General features: G+C 34.2%; 2 protein-coding genes and 2 long non-coding RNA genes across 4 annotated transcripts; 2 read left to right on the top strand and 2 right to left on the bottom strand.

Annotated features, from left to right (window-relative positions):
* Positions 1-2,077: 2,077 nt before the first annotated feature.
* LOC113738206 (uncharacterized) lies at positions 2,078-5,378 on the bottom strand. The gene is made up of 5 exons (XR_003460052.2): positions 4,879-5,378; positions 4,689-4,766; positions 3,473-3,513; positions 3,055-3,324; positions 2,078-2,534 (listed from the first exon to the last, which is right to left on the bottom strand). It is a non-coding gene; the product is annotated as an uncharacterized lncRNA (long non-coding RNA).
* Positions 5,379-7,260: 1,882 nt separating this feature from the next.
* On the top strand, positions 7,261-7,974 carry LOC113736642 (protein RALF-like 32). Its single transcript, XM_027263702.2, has one exon. The coding sequence runs from the start codon at positions 7,261-7,263 to the stop codon at positions 7,606-7,608; it is 348 nt and encodes a 115-aa protein (XP_027119503.2). The 3' UTR covers positions 7,609-7,974.
* Positions 7,975-8,249: 275 nt separating this feature from the next.
* LOC113736641 (uncharacterized) lies at positions 8,250-11,902 on the bottom strand. The gene is made up of 8 exons (XM_027263701.2): positions 11,664-11,902; positions 11,464-11,526; positions 11,192-11,258; positions 10,904-11,004; positions 9,895-9,939; positions 9,483-9,803; positions 9,295-9,397; positions 8,250-8,564 (listed from the first exon to the last, which is right to left on the bottom strand). The coding sequence occupies exons 1-8, from the start codon at positions 11,811-11,813 to the stop codon at positions 8,482-8,484; spliced, it is 933 nt and encodes a 310-aa protein (XP_027119502.1). The 5' UTR covers positions 11,814-11,902; the 3' UTR covers positions 8,250-8,481.
* Positions 11,903-23,197: 11,295 nt separating this feature from the next.
* On the top strand, positions 23,198-24,350 carry LOC113738116 (uncharacterized). The gene is made up of 2 exons (XR_003460036.2): positions 23,198-23,506; positions 24,028-24,350. It is a non-coding gene; the product is annotated as an uncharacterized lncRNA (long non-coding RNA).
* Positions 24,351-25,782: the final 1,432 nt, after the last annotated feature.

Raw genomic sequence — 25,782 nt, 5'->3', positions numbered from 1 at the left:
GGGTTGCCTCCCAATGAGCGCCTTTCTTTAATGTTTTTGGCTAGATATTATCATGTTTTGCTCATGGAGGATAAAATCTTATGGCTCGCTTCAATGCTTCATTTTCAATGTGATCCTGGTAACCCTCATAGATGGAGTAATCTTTGAACACACGAGCTACGGTCTTCCATGGACTAGTTGATGGCGCCAAATAATCAAGCAGTGATCTCAATTCTTCATCCACTCCTCCATCAAGAGCACTCAACGATTCAAGATATTTGACCATAGCTACTCTTAACTTATTTCTGCCATGAGACTCAAAAACTTCCGGTATAACAAAATCAATCTCATTAACAGAAATCATGGAGTAAGAGTTAAGAAAATGCGGGTTAGGGAATGGAGGTGGTGTCACCACATTTGATGATTCTTCACTGGATTCTTTCACTTGAATGGGTTGCGGTTGGGGTTCCATTTCTTCCTTTTCGGCTTCTTTTTCAACTGCATCTGTAGATTTCTCATTTTGACACTCTTGCATCTCCTCATCACTAGTCAAGCAAATTGCACTCTCATTTTCTTCCAGATCAACAATGATTTTCGAGGGCAATTCTTCCATTTGAGAAGCCAATCGATTTATTCTGGATGTCAATAGACATAGTTGATCTGCCAGATTACTCATTGCATCCTTCATCATCTCATTCCTCATTTGTGTCTCCTGTTGGAATTGGTATGTATTAGTAGCTATTGATTCAACTATTTTTTCAAGAGACATACCTGACATAGATGACGATTCTTGAGACTCATACTGCTGAAAATTCATTGGCCCCGTTGTATAATTATAATTGGAGTTATCCCACCATCCATGATCATACTCGTTTGGATTAGGGTTATACCACGTTTGAGACCAGGGTGAAAAATCTCCATAATTATTGAATGGGACACTCAGATTATCTTGATATTCGGGGCACATACCGGTTGAATGATCTCTGGCATAACAAATTTTACAGGTTGCAGTAGCCATTCTTTCTCTAATAGAGTTTAGTGCCTCTGCATATGCAAACTCAGGAAAAAAACAAGCCTCATTGCCTTCCCTGGAAACAAAATCCAGTCTATCACCAAAATACGGAGTGTTAAAAGCCATAAACTATATAAAAAAAATAAGAGAAAAATCAATAAAAAAAATAAAAACAAGATGAACTCAAAAAGAAACAAATTAATCTGGCACCAGTCCCCGGCAACGGCGCCAAAAATTGACAGGGTGTCAGCCTGTGCAATAATAAAAATCTGCTCAACTAAAGCTAATTTCTGTAAATAGTGGAAAGCAGGGTCGAATCCACAGGGACTGGGAGTAATTGTTTCTTTTCAAATTCACAGTGAAAAGGGGGGTGTTTTTATCTCAGGGATGACAAGTTAAGCAATTCAACTAAAAGTAAAATAATAAAAATAAAATAGCCAACTAGAAATTAAATAACAATTTACTAAAATCAAAGGATCTAGCCAAGGAATAACTTTAGCAATGGTTCACCTAATTGATCATTGAAACAAAGGCAATTCCAATTATTTACCAATAAATAGGTTATAACTGCCAAACAAGCGATGACAGTCAACCCCTCCTTACTGTATCGATGATCAAGGTACGCCCGTTAATCACTGCTCTAATTGAAAAACAATCCTAGGTACGCCCATAGAATTTAATTCCCCAATTGCCTTACGTATTAGAGGAGCCCTATTCTAACCAAATAACGCACTACTAGGGTTATTTTAGATTAGCCCGCATATCCCCCTGACACGAACCCAATCATGTCAGTTATCACTATTTTGAAACCATTAAACAATTACGGATTCAACGTCCTAATTGACAATAGATTATCAAATTAACTAATTATCCGAATCCAAGACAATCAATTAATTGAACAATCATAAGCACTGCAACCAAGGAATATGTGAATACTAATAAATAGAGAAAAAGATAAAATTAAATCGATCTCACAATTTTTAGGTGACCCAAAGCATCCGTTGTCCCTTGACTAGACAAAGGGAATTAGTTCATTTTTGGTGAACAAATCCCACGCAAAATTGAAGAGGAAGCCGCAGCCATCAATTGGGAAATGCACAAATTCAATTCGGTCAAAGTTATAAAGCAAAGCAAAGTTGCAGAGTGTGATACAATAATGTCTTCCTAATTGCTCCTGCCATCCGCAGGAGAACTCCACTTGCAAGAAACTAAGGAAAAGTCAACAATTCAAAAAGCTAAGCTAGTGCTCCTCTGCCATGCGTAAGAGAAGCTATTCCTAAACTAACAAAAGAAAAGTCAGAGAGCAAAAACTCTCCCGAGATAGTCCTCCTCTGCAATTCTTATTCTATCTAAATACTAACTAAGATCCCTGTGCGGCGGCTCCTACCAGCAAGAAGAAGCCCTCCAGCCGTCCTAGCCTTTGCGGTAATTACGAAAATGGGCTCAAGTGTTCCTTTGCCAATAATGCCCCTGGGATAAGCTCTGTTATTTGGGCTCTTTTCTTGTTAAATTGGCACTTATTATCATATTTTCATTCTACTCCCTGAAATAAATGCAAAATATCAAAAGTGAATAGAATCTAGCAATTAATCCACATTATGTCAGATAATAGGGGAAATTAATAATAAAATAAATGGTAAAATTGCAACCTATCAGTACACTTTGGAGTCGTAATTGTACATTTTTACCTGTAAATCTACACTTTCATTTATTGATCACTAACCTTTGGGATTTTGGTGTCAAGGTCTTTCAAGTAATACTACTAGTTTTTGGCTGCCACACATTGGAGCGGCAATGCCCAGGCTTAAGCTTAACATACATAATTTTAGGTTTCTATATATATAATGCAATACACATAATTTTCTAATATGGAAATTCATGTACAAATGGAGCAAATATTCATCAACAATGGTGATACATCTGTCATTGAATCCAAAATATCTAAATTCCATTATATGTTTGACTAAGACTTAACACAATTTACTCAAATAAAGCATAAACAATTGAATTAGGTCTCTTACATGTTAACATAAAGAAACAGAAATTGCCAAGTTTAAACATACCATGCTTTGATTCCCCAAGTTATCAATAGGTTAACGGGTAGGGTGATCGACGACAGGACTTGTAGAAACAACTGAAGAGCTACCATGATGATAGACAAGAACTGAACTTTGCTCATTGGCTAGCGTACGCTAAATGCAGTCACGGCCATAGTACATAATATAACTTGGAATTGTCCCTGTATCGTGATTTTTGCATTTGAAGCAGCTCGCTGCTCGCACCCTTTTTCTATTCCTCTCCACCTGATCCTCTTCTAGGCTTGCATATTTTCTCTGCTATATAAATCAGATTTGAAGAGAATGTCCATCATACAGCCATATATCAACAAACAATCAATTACCCAAAAGTAAAGATTAGCCAAAACAGTTGGAGATTTGGATATACAAAAGTAAAGAAATAGAAAATGCATACAAAGCTCACCTTCTGGTTCAGAGAAATAAGTCCAACTGCTTCTCTTGCACCTAAATGCAATTATAGTTCAATCAACATATATCCAAAAACAGTGACCCAACTACCAAAGGAAAACAGGAGGAAAAAAAAAAGGATAAAAGTTCAAGCGATTCTGTAGTTATCTCAGTTAAATTATCAACTTTTCAATGTCAGCATTAATATTTTTTGTGCCACCTATTACATCCACAATTCCCTCTTATATAGAGCAAGCTTCATGTGGCATAAAAGATGCTTGGATGTAATTCTTAACAAAATGTTGTCTCCTACTAGGTGGCCAAATTTCTATCTGAATAGCCCGATAACATGTATTACATTAACTTCAAGCTTTAACTCAACTGGAACTTCGTAAATGATATTTTAAGTAGAATGTTAGAAAAGAGACCATACATTAAAAATTTTGTTAAAAACAAAATGCCCACTGATACGTCAGAAGTGGTGAATAACTCAGTCTTTTCGCAAACAGAAAAAGAATAAGGTGTCTCTTCAAAATCACTTACATGAATTCAAACTGAACTTTTCTATGTGCTAAACGATCTAAAGCAGATAAAAGATCCACTATTAGTTGTATTTCTACACAATGTACAAGCTGCTAATTTCACTCAGAATTGTGTCGTTGTATCTAACTTGCGAGCTTAAATTTCGTTCTCTTTATTCATGTTGTGCTGTTATGAAAGAGCAAGTGTTATACAAAACAGGGTAGATTTATCAAATTGTGAGATATTATCTATACTGACCAATTACTATTAGATGAAATCAATCTCTAAACGGATATTTCAAATCTGTCTATCTGATCCATATTTAAGGCATTCAAGAACTATTGAATTACAAGATTACAATTTCCAGTCTATATTCTTTCCAGATGGGCAGATCATATTCAAAGAACCCAGATGCTAAAAGTAGTAAATAAAGAAAATACTTAACAAATTGACATGGGTAGTCAAGTCTGCTACCAACAAGTAAAAAGAAATATTTAGAGGGAGACCCACTGCTGATTCGGACCACAAACGAAGCATGCACTGATTGAATTACATTAAACCAATAAAAAACATCAAGCAATTTCTCTATTCGAGCTTTACTATAAACACAGATTTGTGTAGTGTGAATGTGATCAATCATACCTGTAAACTCAGACATGCAAATAAACAAAACTCACCGCCGGAGGTGAAGCAAAAATCAAGAATCTTACATTCTTCTCGCCCGTAGATGTCGAATGTCCGCGTAGATCTCCATAAGTTGTAGTTGGCACAAATATTCTTTCGCCTAGCTAATTTGATAAGCAAGTTGTCTCAATAAATTCACGTAAAGATTGACAACATTCACATTATGAGATTATTAATTTACTTAACATTTTGTCAATAAATCAAGCAAAAACTTACATAGGAATGCAAGAAGAAAATGATGGTTTCTGATTTGAATGCTTTGTGGAGAACTGGGAGGTGGGATTGAAGTTAATCGGAATGCCGGCAGTAGCAGGCCAAGTAAGGAGGAGGGTTGCAGGTACATGGAGAGTGAAGTTTCGGGAAGGTAATGGCAGAGTTCAAGCGGAAGCGGGAGCGGGAGCGGGAGCGAGAGCGGAAGCGAAAGCGGAGATGGAGACTCAACACACAATCAACGGCTGTAATTCAATCCACCAACATGCAAACAGTAAAAAAGCAACGACTCAGCACCCACTAACTGCATCCAGATTCAATAAACCCCCCAAATTTATCCAAAATTACAGCATAACCAGTCCACTGAACATTAGTTGTTGGCAGCATAAAACACACACACGAAAGACTAAAGAAAGCCTACAGCAATTGCCACTGAAATTGTAAAAAATTATAACATAACCGGTCCTATCCCTAACCAAACGCCCCTCAAATTGATCAATATTACTGCAATAACAGGACCACAATCAATCCCAATTGCTAGAGCAAGTGAGCTTCGTACATTTATATCCCGTGAGATATATACAGCGTCTCCTTATATTTTTAAAAAGGGCAAAATGCTCTAGTGGCCCTCAAAACTGTTATAAATTTTAATTTTTGATCCTTCAACTATTAAATATATAATTTGAACCCTCCAATTAATTAAAACGTATACTTATAATCCTCTCGTCAATTTAAATTGTTATGTCCAACAGGAAAAAAGTCATAAGTATTAAGAACTACCTCTATTATTCTATTAGATATAACAACTCAAGTTGATGGAAGGATTATCAATATTCGTTTGAATTAGTTAGAGAGCTAAAACAATTCATTTAATAATTCGAGGGCCAAAAGTTAAATTTTATAATGATTTGAGAGCTATTTGGCATTTTGCCCTTTCGAGAACTCGAATCAAGGCTCCCACTTGCACTTTCTTCTGCTTTCACAAATATATTTGTTACAGGAACTCTGGTCATCCAAAATCATATTAGAAAAATAAAAAAGAAAAAAAGAAAAAGAAAAACAATGAACTTTAGATAGCATAGTCAAGGGCGAACGGCGAGTAAAACATGGTGGCTACTGGATATTGGCCAGTCCTAGTCTGAATCAAATACAGGGCTTGCGTATGCAGGCCAAGGTTTTTAAACTTTTAAAGTAGATCCCCAGTCGATTGTTTTGGAAACAACGAGAACGGATCATAGGTAAAATTCTCAAATCCTAAAGTCCTGCCAAAAGTGCAAAAGTACAATATTTTATTTGTTTATAACCTTATAATTCATGGATACATGTACAAATAAATGTAAAAAAAATAAAACGCAATGTTAGCCAAAAATTATATTTCTTCAACTGAAATTCATACTTTGTAGCATTATGTTGATAACAATAAAGTTGAAGTCATGTCAGAATTAATTCTACTTTTGACTGAAAACTTATTAAAAAAAATACTATTGATATAAATTCATGAATTGAAGACTCCAAACTCCCAATTATCAAAACATTTTCTTAGACCTGTTAGATAACTCTATTCAGTACTTAAATTTAATGATTTCATATTTTATCATATTCAGACGTATTTGACAACAAAAAAAATAGAACATCTTAATTAGTTAAGTGATACTAATTTCCGAGGCAAAACTTGATAAACCTATAAATATACTCAAATGTTAGGATTTTAATACTTAATAATTTAATAATAATTAATTTCAAATTTTAGATTTCAGTTTTATCAAATGCACCCTTAATCTGCATAATATGGAGTTACACTACAAAATTATCTAGTTATAATTCCATATATACTATTGATCCTATTGGAATCGGAATCAAATTTATAAATCGGCACCTGGATTCGTAACATCCTTAAGAAGAGGATTGAGAGTTTTAACAACTACTGGTATAAGTGCCTAACGCGTCCTCTGTTAGTTTCCTCTGAGCAAAATAACTTTTTCTTTGTCCCTATTCTCTCAGTTTGTACTTGTAAAATTTACTTCTTTGTATAATGTTCTCCTACTTTGAAAATGGTATCCATGATTTACCAGCTCAAAGAGCAAACCTGAAGTAATTTGTTAATTCTAAGAACCAAATTCATTTCGTTTACATATTAGCAAGATACTTCTAAACAAAAACCATCAAACCTGTATTGATGGCAAAAATGTTCTTAGTCCCTGTATAAATGTTTTGTTAATTCTGCATCTCCAATATTTGAAACAAAGATAATAACAAAAATGGCAACCATACTGAGTTAGGTGAAGTGCGGTCCCTCTGCCAGTAGTGTGCAATCCACTATCACTAGTAAAGTAGAGCACACTATATAGTGCTTGATGATGAAAAACAAAGATTATATCCACAGGGGAAATGAAATCAGTTTCAAGAAAGCTTCTTTCCAGTCTCTTCTTTTTACTCCTAGCCCTCCTGTTTTTCATCATTGCTGTTTCCAGTGTCAATGATGCACGCTCAACATGTAATGGCTCAATAGCAGAGTGTAGTCAAGACTTTGAAACCCTGATGGATTCGGAGATAAGCAGAAGGTTTCTTGCAGAAAAGAGGTATATCTCTAATGGGGCTTTGAGGAGGGATGAGCCAGCCTGCAATGGTGGTGGTAGGGGTGAACCATATTCTTCAAGTGAAGGATGTCTCCCTCCTCAATCTAACCGTTATAATCGAGGTTGTTCTGCATATTATAAGTGCCGCCAAAATGCCTAGAGTACAGTAGACACATGATTCTGGAGATAAAAGATTATCATATTCTGCTTTTGCTATGTACAAATGGGGCTTTGTGCAACTCTTTGTACAAAATATTGATCGCCAAGAACTCCTAAAACATTCCATGTATTTTTTCCCAGAAACAGGAGCAAATCAAAGTTTCCTATTGTTTCTCCAAGTACCACCTACATCTTAGCTGGTCATATATGCAGTCACTTTTAACATCTTACTCGAGACATAGTCTAATCAAATCTACATGAGAATAGTTATTCTCGCCATCCTAAAGTTTAAATGTAGAGGAGGAAGAACAAGATTTCGGAGGGTAACGCAATTGGATAGAGGAAGTACTCTTTGCTTGCTGTTCCATACCTGTTTTCTTCTCAACTATTTTATGGCTTTCATTTCTCTTCCATAGATTTTGCTCATTTTTCTCTTTCCAGGGAGTAAGATTGAAATTCGACATCTTTTTCCCAAAAATTTGCTTTGCTTCCTAATAATGATCATAAAGGTTGCTACATGAATAGCCTAGAAGGTCAAACAAATCTTCTCTGCTTTGCAGGAAGTACAAAATCCAGTACTCATGGAGAAAGAACAGAGACAAAGTGCAAAACATCAAAAGCTACATAAGTAGACCGGCAAGATCAAAATGAAATGCATTTGAGCCTCAATTAGAATTCTCTCAAATAGAAATGTGAATTTTGACGTAAAAGATGCCCACAAAGAGCACTTCACAGATGAAGAGTAAAGGTTCTGATGATAAAAGACATCTTGCAATCATTTGAGCAGACACTTTAGCTTTAATATCAAACTTTCTAGTTGCTGTAAACAATTAGACAACAAAATCATTAGCTTCCTTCACGTATAACCAGTAATTCACCTAAAATGAAATTTCCACACTTCTCGAAGATTAGAGGACCCGTCTGCAATCTCAGCAACCATTGTCGATGCCAAAACACCTAGGACAAGGAGTTCAAGGTTAATAAGGAAACCTAAAAGCTCACTTTCTGAATGTACTGGTGCAATAGCCTTAAGATCCTTGGCACATTAAGCACAATACAAACATTATGTTTCCCTTCTTTGGTGATGCCACTCTCTCTTTAAACAATTCTTTTGGATCCAACAAGGATATTTCTTCTTCCTCCCTGACCCCCTTTCTCAGTTTTCAGATATTTTACATTTTAGAAATTATCAATCTGAAAAAATAATAATTGCACAAAGGCCAGCTATTTCATGAGAGTGAAAGTGGTACATGGCATACAAGATACCGTCTAGATCCATTTGTATAATCCATGCATCAAGGTACTTATCTTTTACACAAAGAAAACTGCAAAAGAGGAAACACAAGATAAGGTACTGATGAATGTATAAATTGCTATCCCCTCCCTGCACCAAGATGTTCATACTAGGAACAGGAAAAGAAATTCCCTTGCATAGACATCAACCTAAACAATCCAACTTAGTGCTTGAATCATGTATGGGCTCAGGCATCATCACCTTAACTTAATGCAAGAATTTCTAAATCAAGGATCTATAAAAATTGACATATCAATAGCCATATAAAAGATAACACCTGGACCTAAAACAAAAATTGGGGAACATCAGGATGCTTTGTTCGCCATCTGGGAAATCAAATAACTAAACCTTTATAGAGTTCAGCAGAAGGTAACAAAAGAAAGTGTAGCTCACCATCTTTCTCGACAATAGAGAGAAACCTCCTTGATCCTCCTCCAACTCCAAAATAATGCTTCTTTGCTGCCATGTACACAACTCCATGAGGACTAGTTAGGCACTGACAAGACAAAAAGAAAAAAGGAGGTCAACAACAGAAAATCTAGAGATCTGAATTCAAGTATCTAAAGAATACACTTAAGAACCTTCTTAAGAAGTTGATAGAGCGTAGGAAGAGCGTAGATTGCATAAACTGTCTCTGCCATGAGAATAACATCATAACCACCTCCATTACCCACTTCTTGATCAGAGTTGATTCCACAGTCATCACCACGTACATAAGGAAGAATATTTTGGACTTCACTCCAGTCACCCGCAAAGAAACGAGTTTCTGTCTTAGTGTTACATTCTGTCATATCTGTACCTATGGACTTTGGCTTCTGTTGAATGTTAGCATTTACATTAGGAATGGTGAGACTTTGCAGGACCTCAGCATTAAAATCCTGGAAGTGAACAGAGCTAGATCCCTAAAACAGGACAACATTTAGATTCATTTAATATGCAGCACATAGAGCATTTTGGCAAAAACTATCTAGGAGTGATGAAATGTAGGTTTACCATAAGGCATGCAAAAATTCCAGGAAGCCCATGGCCACATCCAAGCTGAAAAGCTATTAGAGGAGAGTTAGCAGATAAACAAATACATGGTTACCGCCAATCAAACCATGATATTTACATCCAGTTACAATCATTTACAAATTGGTTTGACAAGCATAGGCACAAAAATTGTTCCAGTTTCTAGCTGAATTATGTTAAGAATTAACTTGAAGCAGAGCAAGACCATGAGAACGACTTCTTTGAGACAATGTTTTTTTTAACCAATAAGACAATTATATTTCTCTCCAAAAGTTAATATTTTATATGAAAGCATAGATGCATCAACAGCACAAGAATATCTTCCTCAGTCCGGATCCCTTGCCAAGGAGAAGCCCAACAGTTTAAGAAATTGGTTTGAGCATTCACCGTGAAAGAAATTCGAAAAGCAGATATGTATTTTGAGCCTAAAATCAAATCAATCTGCAGGAAAAATTAAAATAAGTAAAATTGGGAAAAATCAAGAAAATACCAACAGTTTAGGGGTTACTAGTTCCTATATGAGTGAATATTCTAAGAAGGATCACATCTAGAAAACCTCCTGCTCTGCTGGGTTCAAGAAAGTTTGATATTTTGACCAGTAGTTGCAACAAGATTACCATAAAGTGTTCTAGAGAAATTACAATAAATCGTCATGCAGAAAACTCAATGACTCACTCTAAAGACATAAAATCAAAGATAATCGCTGTTAGTCTCAGTTGATAGTTACACATACCAGCACCAAAAAATTACATCAATTTAACAGAGAAATGTAATAAAAAAAATTCAGAGAGAGAGAGAAGAACAGAAAAATGTAAAGCATTATTAAATATCAACCACAAGAATACTTTGATACCACCCAAAGAGCATCTCTGTTTTACATTTGAGCACAAAAATCAGTAAAAAATTGGCAAACAGCAACAAGGTTTTTGAAAAGTCATAGATAAACATGGCAGCAGAAGATTGTACGATCACCTCAGCAATTGAAGCCCACCTCTAAAACTCGCTTTCCAGCAAGTGACAACTTCCCATCTTGCATCTCTGATTGAAGAGTTTTCACTAAATCCACCGAACCTTCCCATAATTTCAACCCTCCTACAGAATAAATTACACTAATCAGTAACAAGACTCTAGGAAGAAAAAAAGGAGCCAAGAAACAGAAAATTGCAAACCGTGTATGTGAGAGTCTGTTACAATGGCAGGCTCTTGCTAGTATGACAGTAAAACCAGAAAACCATAACAACCCCTAAAAAAAAGAAGAAAAGAAAAAGATGCAGCAAACCTTCATATTTCCCTGGCACTAAATCCAAATTAGAAAAGGCGTAAACCTCCTTAGTGTTCACCCTTCCCTGCAAGTAATGGACGCAAAATTAAAGCCATTCACATTCCTACTGATAAGCAACAATCAACATTCAACATATTTGAACCAATGCTTCATTTCGCTTATAGTACAACACACACAGACGCCAATCAGATACACACATGCACACTCAACACTCATCCAAAATTTCACACTTTTAGTACTATGTAAAGTTCCAAAAACGATAGTATTACCTTAATCAGTGTAATCCCATCAATATCTACACTTTCCACCGTATACTTCACATTTGATGATACCTACTCCAGATGAAAACATCCCACAAAAATAAATTGATAAATAGACTATAGAGGTATAAGGACTCATATACAAGCTCTCAATAAGGAAATAAACATCAGTTTCTTTAGACCAAAAAGAATCAAGAAATAAAAAGTACCTGAGAGGGGAGGACTTCAACGCAAGGAGGTAGAGGGGAAAAGGGTTTTTCCGGAGATTCAAGAAAATTTAAGCCAAACCCAGGTTGGGGATTGCCATCAAAAAGGCGAAACGTTTCCATTTTTGAAGAATTGGACGGCTGTTGCTCCATTGCAGAGAGGACACTCTGCAGCTGCAGTGAGTTTCTTGATTTCAGTGGGAAAAAAGAAGACGCCAGACCTGAGAGGGAATAAATTTTGTTGGGCTGAACTATGAGCCAATTATGTTTATTTTGTTATCTGAAGTTGGGCTTTAGCCCAATGGTTAAGATATAACTCAACTTGCATTACATTGTCTTTGGGTACTTAATAGTGTTTTAGCACTTTTAAGGATATCTGGTTAATTAGCAGGGGAGTTGGACACCCAATAGGGGATTTTGCCAAATAAATATTAATTAATTCCTACAACTTTTCTTCGTATCCTTCCTCCGCCCTCGCGCAAATATCCATCTTGCAATTTTTTTTTTAAAATTTTCTAAAAGAGAGGAGATGGGATTTAAGAAATAAAGAAGGGAACAAAAAGATTTGAACCCGAATTCTCTAATTTCTTGGCCTCTAAACACAATTTTAGTAATACTCATGTGCAAAATTTATAATATTCCTTTTATAATAATAGATTGAAGAAACGATGTGAATTGCTGAATGTCAACTCGTATCAAGAAATTATGTTCAACACGGGAAAAGGGTAAATAATTTAACTGCCATGTAGATTATAATTTTTGCCCATGTCTAAATATGGATATCGCCCAAAATATGAAGGTCGCTTGAGTGTTATAATTTTGCAGCTGTCTTGCTTTTTTGTATTTTTTTTTATTGCAGCCCCATAGTTTTTGAGGAAGAATTTTTACTTTGAGAAATTTGTACAACTTTTTTCTACAAACAACTTCCATATTCATTGCTTCTTAAATTGTTGTATAAGAAGAAGAACTATATACGTTTTATAACTTGTGAGTTTTGAGCATTTAATGGTCATAGAAAAACAGAAGAGGAATTACATACATTGCCATCCATGGTGAACTAGTCATAATCATTCATGCTGTTGTGGTATTACTGTATTGGGCGCCTAAGTACTCCACTAACTAGGATCAACTGGTTACGTATTAAGCTTTATTTTTTATGGTGTAAATGGAAGGATTCCAGTGATCTCTTATTTACAGTACCATCAAAATCACTCGATCTTTCCCTCCCTCAATTATGTATTAAACTCTTTCTTCAGTTTGCAAAAATTTCATTTGCGTCTACTTCATTTCCTATGGCTGGAAAGGGGGTAAAAATGTAGACCTTCTTTCGTTTAAGTAATTTTTTCTCCTCTTTCATTTTGTTAAAATCCTTTGTGGTTTAGAAATTCAGAATTCTCCCTCGTCACTTAAAAATATTTAGAGAAACCCTAGTGCTTTAAACTGTAGTGGAAAATAGACGAGATTTGTCTACATTTACACAAAGATTTGAAAATACCGTACTATCCCTTCATAAATAGCAAAACTCTTTTCTATTTTTTAGTTGTTTTTACTTAACTTTGCCTTCTATTTTTTCATTATTTTCTTCCTTACATAAACACTAGCAAAGCAACAAGCCCAGCATCATACCCCATTGAAGAAGGTACTTGATCGCCCAGACTTGTTAGCGAGCACTACTCTCCATCGGAATGGCAATGGGGTTGCAAGTTAAACATGGGGGAACAGGGAGTAAAGGGAGAGATCGCCTTAAACCCCCCCCCCCCCCTTTTGCCGGGCGGGCGCCGCCGCCACCACCATAAGTGACAAGCTGGAAAAGCCTTAATGTGTATGTGTGTGTATATATATATATGTATGTATGTATATGTAGAACTGTTCATCGAGACCTCTGAATTGGATCTTTACAAGTTCAAACTTGACTTATGAACTAAGAGAGCTTTTAGATTTTCGGACTTTCAAGCTCAAGTCCAATTAAAAGGCTCAAACTCAGTTCACAATTCTAGATGAGTTTTGGGTTCAATTCGAGCTCATAATTAAATACATATCTATACATAATATATATTTAATAATTATGAATTACTATAAATTTATATATAAGTTATTAATATTCGATGCTATAATATATAATTATATTATATATTTTTATGTATATAATAATATTTATACACCAGTGGGCATTAATTGAGCCTAAATCTAGCAAAGTCAAAACCCAACTCGTTTTTAATTTGGGCCTAATATTCAAGTCTAATCTCTATTTAGCCCAATTAAACATTAGGCTTACCAAGCCTTTTTTTATTTAGCCTGACTGGAGCTGTCTTAACCACAGTGACATTATGCATATCAAGCCTCTAAATTGCCTCTTATCTTATTCTTTTATTTGTTTTCACCTAAACGTTAATTTAAATTTCTCTTCTCTCTCTGTGTTTTTTTCTTTTTAAATGAATAGAGTTTTCTCATTGTAATTAATAGTAACTCCCACTAGATATATGTTAATTTGAAGTACTTTTTTCTGTCCCATTGAAATTTTATGTTTCTTAGTTTTACATGTTGTAAAAATTTTTTATCTCCAAAGGTCAAAACGTATTCATCTACTTTTTCCCCCGCTCTTATTCATTGTCTCCATATCATGTGAATTTCAATTTTATAGGATAAAATTGGAAGAATGCTATGAGTATTGCTTTAGACACTTCTATTTTTATAAAAGGAGATTATATTCATGTTCCATATTTGATGCAAAGCCCTTCAATCCACTTGGTTCATATTTTTGTTAACACCATTGCCATAATGAAAGAACCAAGCCTACATCGTTTTTCCCCTATAGGCCTTTGGCAACCACTCTCCAAACAAAAGCTCACCACCTTTTGGTTGATCCAAAACCCTCACCATCCAAGTTTCATTTGGTAGACTTGACTAAAGTTTTAGGATTGATTTTGGCACAGTTGATATTGAGTTCCACGAGTCCATAAAATTAGAAATTCACTATTCTATGAGTGAATATCTTTGTGGATTGAAAGGTTGTCAGGAGAAGGAAGATAGATTAAGAATAGTCGTATTTGTCCTCTTCATTGATAAGACGCATGCTTGGAATGTACAATGTCAAATATGGAGTGCGGACACAAGAAAATTTTCAAAACTTAGACAAAGTAAAGAAGTACATATTTTATGAACGTAACTTTTGATAAGGAATATGGATTAAGAAGGGTTGTATTTGTGATATTGAGTTCCATGGTCCACAAATTGGAAATTTGCTATTTTGTGACTGATATTGAGTTCCATGGTCCACGAATCTCTTTGTGGATTGAAATGTTGTATAGGAGAAGGAAGATGGATTAAGAATGATCATATTTGTCCTCTCGATTGATAAGACATATGCTTGGAATACACGAAGTCAAATATGGAGTGTGGATACGAGAAAATTTCCAAAATTTAGACAAATTAAAGAACCATCATCATTTGGGAAATTTTATAAACTCACACTCTTTGAGAATTTACTAGTGTGGAAACCATACCACTAATCTTTTCAAAAAGTTAGGGTTCTCGAAAGGGGTAAGAGGGAGGACAGGGTTAGAAAAGAAGGACAGGGAGTGTAAACCCACCTTCACGTTATCAAAAAATTACAATACCAGAGCTTCCAAACAAAAGAAACACCAGTTCTTACCCAACAAGCAGTGGCAAGGCAAACAAATACTAATTATCCTACGTTTTCATCCGTTAATATCCTCGTCCTTCCCTCAACCTCCTTAACAAAAGACACGAGTCTCCAATTCGATGATGCCTTTATTTCTCTGTGCATGAATTTCGTATAGAATTATTCTGATTATGGGTCTTAAGGTTCTTGTCCAATCAGCGATTGCAATTACTGGGAGTAGTTTACGTTCGAATTCGGGGCTTTTCCAGTTGAGGTACGATCGAATGCCGTCTAATTGAATAAACTGGCACAATTTTGGTGTACACTAATAGATTTTTGGTATAATCGTGAGTTTTGCACCAATTCAATTATAAATTATATTTATATCAAAATTTTATTAGTTTACACAATTGGAGAGAATTGGAACTAGAAAGGCTCTATACCCTTCACGTCCCATATTAGATGTCAGCATGACCCAATTCGAGCCACTCAATTTAAATGAAGTTTCAAGTTGACCCCTCTAATTGGACCATGTTAGCTCATCCCATTTGGACTGCTAACCTAAGACAGAAATTGTCAATGTAATTGTTGAGAAACTCGGTCCGGACTATAAAAGTATGATTCATTCCATGCAACTATCATTAGTCAAATACAAGTTGGTTCAATTGATAAAAATAGATCACTTTACAAAAGGGCATATATTCGGATTCAACTGCCGATGCGAGGACTACATTGATGAACAATCTATAAGAATCCCTATAACTAACCTATGGTCCCGAGAATATGTTCTGACCCACTATGGTAATCAAAATTGTATCCACCCAATTTTTTTATGAAAAAAATCAAGAAAGGATAATAAAATAGAAACATTATTAAGTTCTTATGACCCTCTCTATAAAAAAGACAATGGCTAGCAATAGCAAGGCTCTGATCGCTGTATTTCTTCTTTCTCTTCTTGATGTCAACTCAATCAATCGCACCTTCAACAGCGAGAAAGATCCTTGGAACAAGTCCGTCCTACTTCATAGTTCTAAAAGTCCATCTTTCATTTTTATGGATTATTGATATTCATGATTGAAAAAAAAACAAGAGTGAGTGAGTGCTAGTTAGTGCTTAGTAGAGACTCCCCTGTTCCCTCTCCTGTGTCTCACATCATTTGTTGAGTGTGTGCGTGAGTAATACTTAAGTTCCATGGGTGCAACCAAAAGTTAGTCTTTGGGTTGTATCTTGTGGGGTTAATTTAGGTGTTATTGATGAACTTCTTGCCAAAAAAAAAAAAAAGATTGAAAAAAAAAGAAAAAAGATTACTGGCATATATGTACTCATCACCTACGAGTCTTTATCTTTGTGATGGCATATTGAAATAATATTATTTCATGTCTACAACTGCCACCCATGAGAATGGAGTAGATATGGTTGTGTTTGTGTACGGTAGTGAATATTTATCGTCTTTTTTACATGATTTGATGCATAATTATATTACTTTATTATATGTGTGAATTTTGCTCATGTATATAACTATTATAAGAAATGCAACCATATGTGCACATATATACCAAGTTTTATAAGAATTGCAGTAATCGAAAACAATTGAAGTCAAAACCCTAGCTTCCCAGATCTCCGATCCATATGGATGGGGCAGGCCAAAGTTTAAATGAGTCTAGTCGCATATGCATATTTTCCATGTAGAAACTTTAGATGTATTAGTTCTAAGCATTTGTGGTTTGAGCTATTTAACTTCCATCGGAAAGTTTTTCCTTTCACATTGAATGAATTGGGCAATAGATAAAGTTCCCATGGTTGACATTCAGTTTATTAAATTAATGGATCAAAGGCTAAAGTGTATTAGACTCGACAAAATTATTCAAAATTTTTAATTTGCTTATTGAAGATATTTTGTTATTATTTTCTTTTTGATAGCTATCTCAGATTGAAGTGCACCATTTTCCAAAAAAAAAAAAATAGAAAATGAGAAGAAGAAGAAGAAGTGCACTATCACTATTGATTTGCCTTAGTTAATCTCTTTGAGGTAATTAAGGCAAATTAATAGAATGGCTAAAATAGAGCAGCTTTAAAATTTTAAAGGGTGAATTGACATAATAAAGAATTGAATAAGACAATAAAAATTTAATCAATTTGTTTACTATTAAAGCACCTTGAAAGCACATCGTCAGATTCTTTAAATTGATAGTGATAAGTGATAACGTGCCTACCATCTATATAATGTGTCGTAGATTCCATTCTAATGTGAGAGACACTGGGATCGTGTTTTTTTTTATCATTTACTTTTGAAAATTGCGGATGAATTTGAGAGTCATGAAAAAGTATATCATATATGCGGCAAAGAAATTTGAAACTGGCTATTTTCACACCAAATTATGAGCTCTGTCGGCCAACGGAGGGAATCCCAAATGGTTTAGATGGCCCTTAATTTGAGAGTGTGAAACCAATTCATAGAATTTATTGATATCTACTGATCACCTATTATTATGACAAATAAACCAAGTCTAAAAATTTTTTACTAGAGGTCTTGGGTTCAAATCCCCCTGCCCCCTTCTCGTTTCTTAAATCCCACACCTCATTTGCTGGAAAAAATTATTAAAAATCAATTGTGAAAGTTTTTATTTAAATATTCAATATTTTTGTATAGAGTCAAGATTTTAGTACTTGTCTACAGTTTGTGTCTTATTTTATAATTTTTTATGCAAGTAGTGTCTTTTTCAATAAGTCTGCTAAGTTACAATTATGCTATTAATTGGAGCTTTTTTTATTTTATTTTATAGTGGATGGAGCGATGACCATTGTCAAATTTTGGTGTTTTTTTGCTGCTTATACATTATTGATTTGATTTGTTTTTAAATATATTAATCTATTGATCAAGATAAAGAGTAATGATATAATTGGACAACTATTAGAAATTTTAGTTGTTTCAATATAATCTGATGAATAATTGACAAACAAAGATGAATAAATTATTGCAAGAAAAATTAGTCGAGGTTTAAAAAAAAAAAAGTAGTCAAGAGGGACTAAATCCACAACTCTCCATCCTAAATCTACACCTTATACCATTTTATTGTGAATTTAGAATAGAAAGGTATGAATTTACTACCTTCCTATTAAATAAGGATCAAGTAAAAATGATTTTTGGACACGACAGTTGTGATTGTTTTCAAATATATTTGTTGATGGACCTTGTTGGCAAGAATAGGGGCGCAAATGGTTGCAACTGAATAATTGTTATACAATTTTGTCCATTTCAAACCAATTGCGAGTCTTTTATTTGAACACGATCTAAAGTTAACATACATAAAAAATGACTGAGTCTTACATTTTTTTTTTTTTTGACTAAGCCTGCCCTTCAACCTTCAAGAATGGTATCATTCCTACCCTTAATTCTTCTTGACAAAGGTCTAGAGGAATTCCAAGTCAAGATGAGGATACATTGCCTACCCTGTTTTTTAAGGATAATGATGTTGTTCCCTACCCTACTGTTTAAGGAATAAGGATGTGTTGCTAGTCTTTCTTTCTTTTCTTTTTTTTTTTAATCAACATATCCTCAACGTGGGAAATGGGAGGTGGGGGGGGGGGGTGACCAATCACCAAGATCTTGAAATTTCTACTTCTTGACATTAAAACATTATTGTTTTTCAAGTGGGTCCTTAGCAAATTAGTGTTTGCCACCTAACAACGTGTTTGAAATTAAATTTAGCCCTCTCCAGTCTTGTACGTAGCTAAGTATTGTCAATTCTCCACCCTCTTGTTCCCAGTCTTGTGCATATCTAAGTATTGCTAATGCTGCCCCTTTTCTAATCTCTCCTTTTTGTCCTCCATCAATAATTTTCAAATAGTCTCTATTATGATGACTTTAATCTATGGTAACCACTTTTATAAGCCTTCCAAAATATAAAAATGTGATAACTATAAGAGGGGTAAGATGGTCAAGTGATTTTGACTTTGGAATTTTTCTCGCTGATGCTTTGAGGCACTCATCAAAACACACAGTAAGATATCTACGCACATACTTGATATTTACTTTCTTACTTTCACAATTTAATTTTATTTTTTGGTAGACAGTTAATGCTTCAGGACTTGATTAATGAATCGCGAAACAAATCCTCTATTTACAATTTCTACTCATCGGAGGTAATTTTATGCTATTGCGATATATTTTAGAAGGTTTTTACTAGTTTGATTTTCTTATCTTTAAGATACTAATGTGTACATTTGTTTGAGGTTAATTGTTACATGTGTTTATCAGGAGACAAATAGTTGTTGCTTGTAAAGCATTTTTGTTTTGTTTTGTTTTCCTACTTGGAATACTAATTGCCTAGATTATTTCGTATTAGCGCTGATCGTGTATATATTTGAGTGCAACTTGTAAGAAACTCTAAACTCCTAAAATACCATACAATTGGTTTAACATAACGATAACGTTGGTTTGATATTTACAAAATCATTAGTACTCTAACAACTTGTACCCAACTAACTGTATGGTACTCTAGTCTAACAGCTGTGGAGTCTCACCAAACTTGTATACATGGGTGTCACCTATCTTTATTTTGTATTTATTTGTTTACATTTTATTTGAAATTTTAAACATATTGTTATATTTGTATTAAAATTGATAAGGATAAGGAATTAAATAAAATTGTATACAATTATACGGAATCGGAAATCAGAACCAGAATCATAAGGAACCAAAATCAGAACTATGCGGTTCTGGTTCTACCTCTTTGAAGAACCAGAACCGACAGTTCTGAAACCAGAACCAGAACCATCTTATATGGTGCGATTCTGGTTCTATCTCTTTGAAGAACCAGAACCGACGGTTTTGGAACTGTGGCCATGCCTAGTTGGAAGAAGAAACATGGGACAGTGAGGAGGATGGGGTCAGAATTTCCGCCGCCTTAGATAAGGTGTGGGTGGAATCTAAGAAGTTGGAAAGGCGACTCCCATGTTACATCCATTTGATGTACATGTACATGCATACTAAGCCTCTAAATTGGCCCTTATCTTTTATTTTTTGTTTTTATTTTCCCGTAAACATTACTTCAACTTTCTGTCTTCTCTCTCTCTATTTAGTTTTTCTTTCTGAATGAATAGAGTTTTCACATTCTAATTAATAGTAACAGCCACTAGATATATGTTAACTTGAAGTACTTTTTTCTGTCCCATTGAAATTTCATGTTTCTTAGTTTTCCATGTTCTAAAAGTTTTTTATTTTAATTCCAAAATTCAAAACATATTCATTTACCTTTTTCCTCCACTCTTATCCACTGTCTCCATATTATTTGAATTTCGATTTTGTAGGGTAAAATTGAAAGAATGTTATGAGTATTGATAGAGACACTTCTATTTTTATAAAATGACATTTGGATAGGAGATTATTTAAAATATCATTTGAAATAATTATTGTAGCACTTTTTGTAATATGATATATGTAAGATAAAAAAGTGATTGCCAAGATAAAAAATGTGTTAAAAAATATATTTATGATACAACTAAATAATTATTTTGCAAATAAATCCTATCCAAACACACCCATGTTGGAAATTTTTTTTTTTTTTTTTGGAAATATTCACGCTCTATAGTTGACGCGAATCCCTCCGATCCACTTAGTGTATATTTTTGTGTACATCATTGCCCCCGAGCGAAAGAACCGAGCCTGCATTATTTTCTCCTACAGCCCTTTGGCAACCACTCTCCAAAGTCCAAACAAAGCTTGCACCTTTAGGTGAAAAAAGAAAAAAAAAACCTCACCATCCGAGCCCCATTCATCAATTGTAGACTTGACTAAAAATTTTGGATTGATTTTGATGCAGGTGGTACTGAGTTCCCCAAAAATTAATTCTACACTTGACCAAATTTTTTGGATTTATTTTGGTGTGGGTGATATTATTGAGTTTGTTTCGATTGATCAGTTCCATGGGCCCACAAATTGGAAATTTGCCGTTTTGTCAGTGATTCTCTTTGCGGATTGAAAGGTTGTATTTGAGAAAGGAGATGGATTAAGAAGGGTAGTATATTTAATCAAAAAAGACAAAAAAAGAAGGGCAGTATTTGTCCTCTCCATTGATAAGACACATATTGGGAATGTACGAGGTCAACTATGGCGTGCGGACTTGAGCAAATTTCTAAAGGTTTTTGAAACGGAAAAAATGCATTTTTCATACCAATGTTTAAGATGTTAATTAATTTTGTTTCTAAAGTTTCATGCAAAACACGTTTCACTCTCATAATTTTATCATTTTGATTAATTTTATTCCTAAAGTTTACGTAGAACACATTTCATCCTCATAATTTTATAATTTTTATCAATTGAGGATAATTAAATGATTGTTAACTAATTTGGATATAATATCATGACATGTCCCGTTAGTAATTGTATTATTAATACTTAATTTAGTTATTAATTAAATTACAAAAATAACAACAAGTGTTTTTGGATAGAAGACTATCTCCTTTTTTAAAAAAAAATTTGTAATATGATGTATTTAAGATAAAAACAAATAGATGATTGAAAATCATGTAACAAAACAAAATTTTGCAAATAAATGACAATCCAAACCATTCTGTCTATCGCATTAATATTTTTCTCCAATTAGTTGTAGTGGAGTTGTTTGACATTTTTCTCTAATTGGTTATAGTGGGTTTGTTTCTTTTCTACGACTTTGTTTTCTATGGATCTTCTTGTTCGATTGTAATTAAGAAGAAAGTAATGGTCGCTAAAAGGTTCTTAGGTTTTTGATGTACTAAAATGAAAAAGTGAATTAAGAAAAGTTTTTTGAAGTTTTTGTTGATCCAATGTTAATTTTACTAATGGGCATGCTGTGGTCCAGCGACGATATTCCATTCAAATTGCTTGACAATATATCAATTGTCCGCAGTTAGCTAAATTATGAAACTATGAAGGATGAAATGTGTTTGCGTGAAACACTTTAAAGATGGAATTAGTCAAATATTATAAAATTACAAGAATGAAATGTATATTGCATGAAACTTTAGAGACCAAATTGATTAACACCTTAAACATTATGGATGAAAAGTGCATTTTCCCTTTTGAAATGAATTTTTTAATATTCAATGAATGTATTTTTAAGAAAAAAAAAATGGAGACAAATTAAAGAATGCATCCTATCAATGCAATTTTTGAAAAACGTTGCATTCAGTGAATAATTTTTTTCACTTTTTAGATCATTCTTTTGGAATATCTTAAGAATCACGCTCTTCAGAAATTTACTCATGCGGACACCACGCCACTAGCCTTTTAATAAAGTTGGGATCCTGGTGGGGAAGAAAAAAATGAAAGGACGGGAAGCGTAAACCCACCTCCATATTATCAAAAAAAAAAAAAAATCACAATACCATTGCTTGCAAACAAGAGAACCACGGGTTCTTATTTTGAAAGTGTTACATTGGAAGTTTCATATTTTTTATTTTGAAATATTTTAAAATATTTATCAATTTATCAAAGTCAAAGTTATTTATGATTTCTTTTTTTCAATGTCATATACTCTTTATCCATATTTTATATTAAATTTAAATTTAAAATTTGAATTTTTTAGTGCAATTTTACAAAAAAATCTATTAATATTATCGCCAAGTCATTATTTTTAAAAAATTGGAATCCAAAAATGCGACAAACAATTTGGAATTGGGAGAGTACTAATTGTCTGGCGTTTTCATCCTTCCCTCGACAGAGGGAGTATTATTATTTATATGAATTTCATGTATAATAATTGTTTGTCTATTATAAGAATATGCAAAATTATTAATTCAAAAATCCTTACACTGTTTTGTCACTGTCCCCCATAGCCCTGGTCCTAAAAGTAGGCCTACCAAATAGACCCAGAACTGCTGACGCTAGTTTACATCCCATAGTAGACATCAGCTTGATCCAATTCGAGCCACTCAATTTCATGTTGTCCACTCGAATAGGATCACATTAGCTCATCCCATCTGGACCTCGGCAAATTGCCAATTAGTCTGAGAAACTCGGTCCCGTCGGTCCGGTCAGAAACGGCTATAAAAGTCTGGTTCGCTGCCTACAATCATCAAGAAACGAATATTAGAATAGAACCAATCTTAAGTTCTCAACCCTCTCTATAACAAACGAACATGGCTGGCAACAACAAGGCTCTGATCACTGCCCTTTTGTTTCTCTTCTTTCTCTCAACTCAACCCATCCTAGTACCTTCATCAGCAAGAAAGATCCTAGAGACGAGTAAGTCCCACTTTTGCAGTTCTAAAATTCCATCTCTCATAGTTATAAATTACTGATAAAAATGATCAGAAAAAGAAAAGAGAAGAGAAAAAAGATTACTGGTATATATGTACTCATCGTTTAAAAGTCTTAATTGTCTTTGTAATTATTCATGTTTACATCTTCCACCTGTGGGGATGGAGTGGGTAAGGCTGTGTGTTCGGTAATGTGCTTCTGTTGTCATTTTTACATAATTTGGTGTAGATTTGTATTATTATTTTACTGATTATGTGGGTTTTGTTCGTGTATATATATATATATATATATATATATATATATATATATATATATATATATAATCTTTTAAGGAGTACAACGATGTGTCTGCGTACATTCCAAGTTTTATAAAAATCACACAATAATCGAAGACAATTGGATAAAGTCAAAACAGTATACCAACTAAAGTTTAAACTTCAGATTCTTTTCTAATGTGACAGAAACTGCGATCATTTATTTTTTATCCTGTACTTTTGAAATTGCAGATGAATACGGGAGTAATGGCAAAGTGTATGCAACAAAGAAGATACCATCCTATCAACCCAGTCAGCCGACTGAGGGAATCCCAATTGGGTATGGGTATGGGATTCCCTGATTGGAGGCCGCGAAACCAATTCGTAGAAGTTGATTGAAATCTCCTTTTAAAGTTGATCGACTATGATACCTAAATAAATTAAATTACTTACGCCACGATTGTAACATAACATTACATATTACGTGGAAAAGACCTTTTGCTATGTTTACCAGCAAAAGAGAGGTAGGTGCTATGTACTGAATACTTATGAAATAAAATCTATATTTCAAGGTATCAGTTCGAAAAGGGCAAAAAAACTTAAAATGGCCCTTGAATTATTAAGTTTGTATGCTTTTGGCCCTTCAATTATTAAAGATGCCAAATTACTCATCAAACTTGTAAAATGTGTATATTGTTGGTCGTTCCGTTTATTATTCATGTTAAGACTAACAAAACCAAAGGATATCATGGTCATTACAGTTGTAGGATTGAAGATTTCTCAATTACCGTGAGACAAGTGTTAATTTTTCAGTAAAACAAAATCTGAAGTTGCTAAATAGCGGCAATTGTATCTGCAAAAGAAAAGAAAAATCCACCATAAATGAAGTAGACTATGCAGCTAAACATGTGCATCACCGTAATCATCGCCCAAGCTGTTAGCCATATCTTTGTCAAGTATTTCCAAACTTCAATATTTATCTCTTTAATTCTCTCCATTACCTCTTTATGACCAGTTGCATCAAAGCTCTTAGCTGCCTATTAGAAGTAATTACTAAGCAGTTACCCTCGAAAGGACAGTTTAAAGTTACTCTGAATAGCTGCCTATTAGAAGTAATTACTAAGCAGTTACCCTCGAAAGGACAGTTTAAAGTTACTCTGAATATGCCTACAGTAGTATCTTGCATTAGTGTATGGTATCAGTCCTTCATATGCTAAGTTCAGACCCCACATTTAACATAATTTAATTAGCGCAAATAGAAGATTGGCAGTTAAGTCATATGATAGTAGAAATGGGACATTTGTGAGTAGAACAAAAAGTACATTTTTTCTATCACTCATAAATGTTAGAGGCAATTGGCTATCAAATGGACCAAAGTATTCTTCAGAGAAATGAAAGAACTATGACCAAGTCTCTTTGTTTTCACATTCAACCACAACAATCGCATGAGGGAATATGCTCTTATTCCTATCCCACTACAAGAAAAACAACTTATAGAGGCACATCAAAATGTCACAAGTCACACCTTGTTGAGGCACTTAATATATTGAGGCACATACCTAGTGTGCCATGTAAAACCTATGTCACAAAAGCTTTTAAAGGCACAATTAAGTGCCATGACATAGAAAACAATTCAGACATCTAAAAGTGCCATAACAAGGTTATTGAGACAATAGTATTTGTCAGAAAATAGTTGTTATTGAGGCACGCAAATGTGTCACTATATATCTTAATGTAGATATTGGCAAGTGCCTCTATATTAACCTTTAAAAGATGTTTTAAAATGCCTCAAAAACCTGCTACGTAACAAGAAAATTTCTACTACAAAAAACCCTTATCATGACACTTACAAGTGCCTCAATAGACTGGATTTTTTTTTTCTTTTTTATGCCTAGCCACAGGTACTACTGTGAATATGACATTCCTGTTGTATCAATAGAAACAAACGGCAATATTGGACATCTCACATTCAATGACCAAAACCAACAATATTTGATTGAAAAACCA

This window comes from Coffea arabica, chromosome 3e (assembly GCF_036785885.1).
Source record: "Coffea arabica cultivar ET-39 chromosome 3e, Coffea Arabica ET-39 HiFi, whole genome shotgun sequence".
In the NCBI taxonomy this organism is placed as follows: Eukaryota; Viridiplantae; Streptophyta; class Magnoliopsida; order Gentianales; family Rubiaceae; genus Coffea; species Coffea arabica.
This window is presented reverse-complemented; position numbering and strand designations above follow the sequence as displayed.

What these genes read in the sequence shown, in the direction of transcription:
- LOC113736642 (XM_027263702.2), top strand. Translation starts at nt 7,261, where the DNA reads ATGAAATCAGTTTCAAGAAAGCTTCTTTCCAGTCTCTTCTTTTTACTC.
- LOC113736641 (XM_027263701.2), bottom strand. Translation starts at nt 11,813, where the DNA reads ATGGAGCAACAGCCGTCCAATTCTTCAAAAATGGAAACGTTTCGCCTT. An exon ending in TTGAAGTCCTCCCCTCTCAG is followed by an intron (nt 11,527 to 11,663) that starts GTACTTTTTATT and finishes CATCTGGAGTAG; the next exon opens with GTATCATCAAATGTGAAGTA. An exon ending in ATGGGATTACACTGATTAAG is followed by an intron (nt 11,259 to 11,463) that starts GTAATACTATCG and finishes CATTACTTGCAG; the next exon opens with GGAAGGGTGAACACTAAGGA.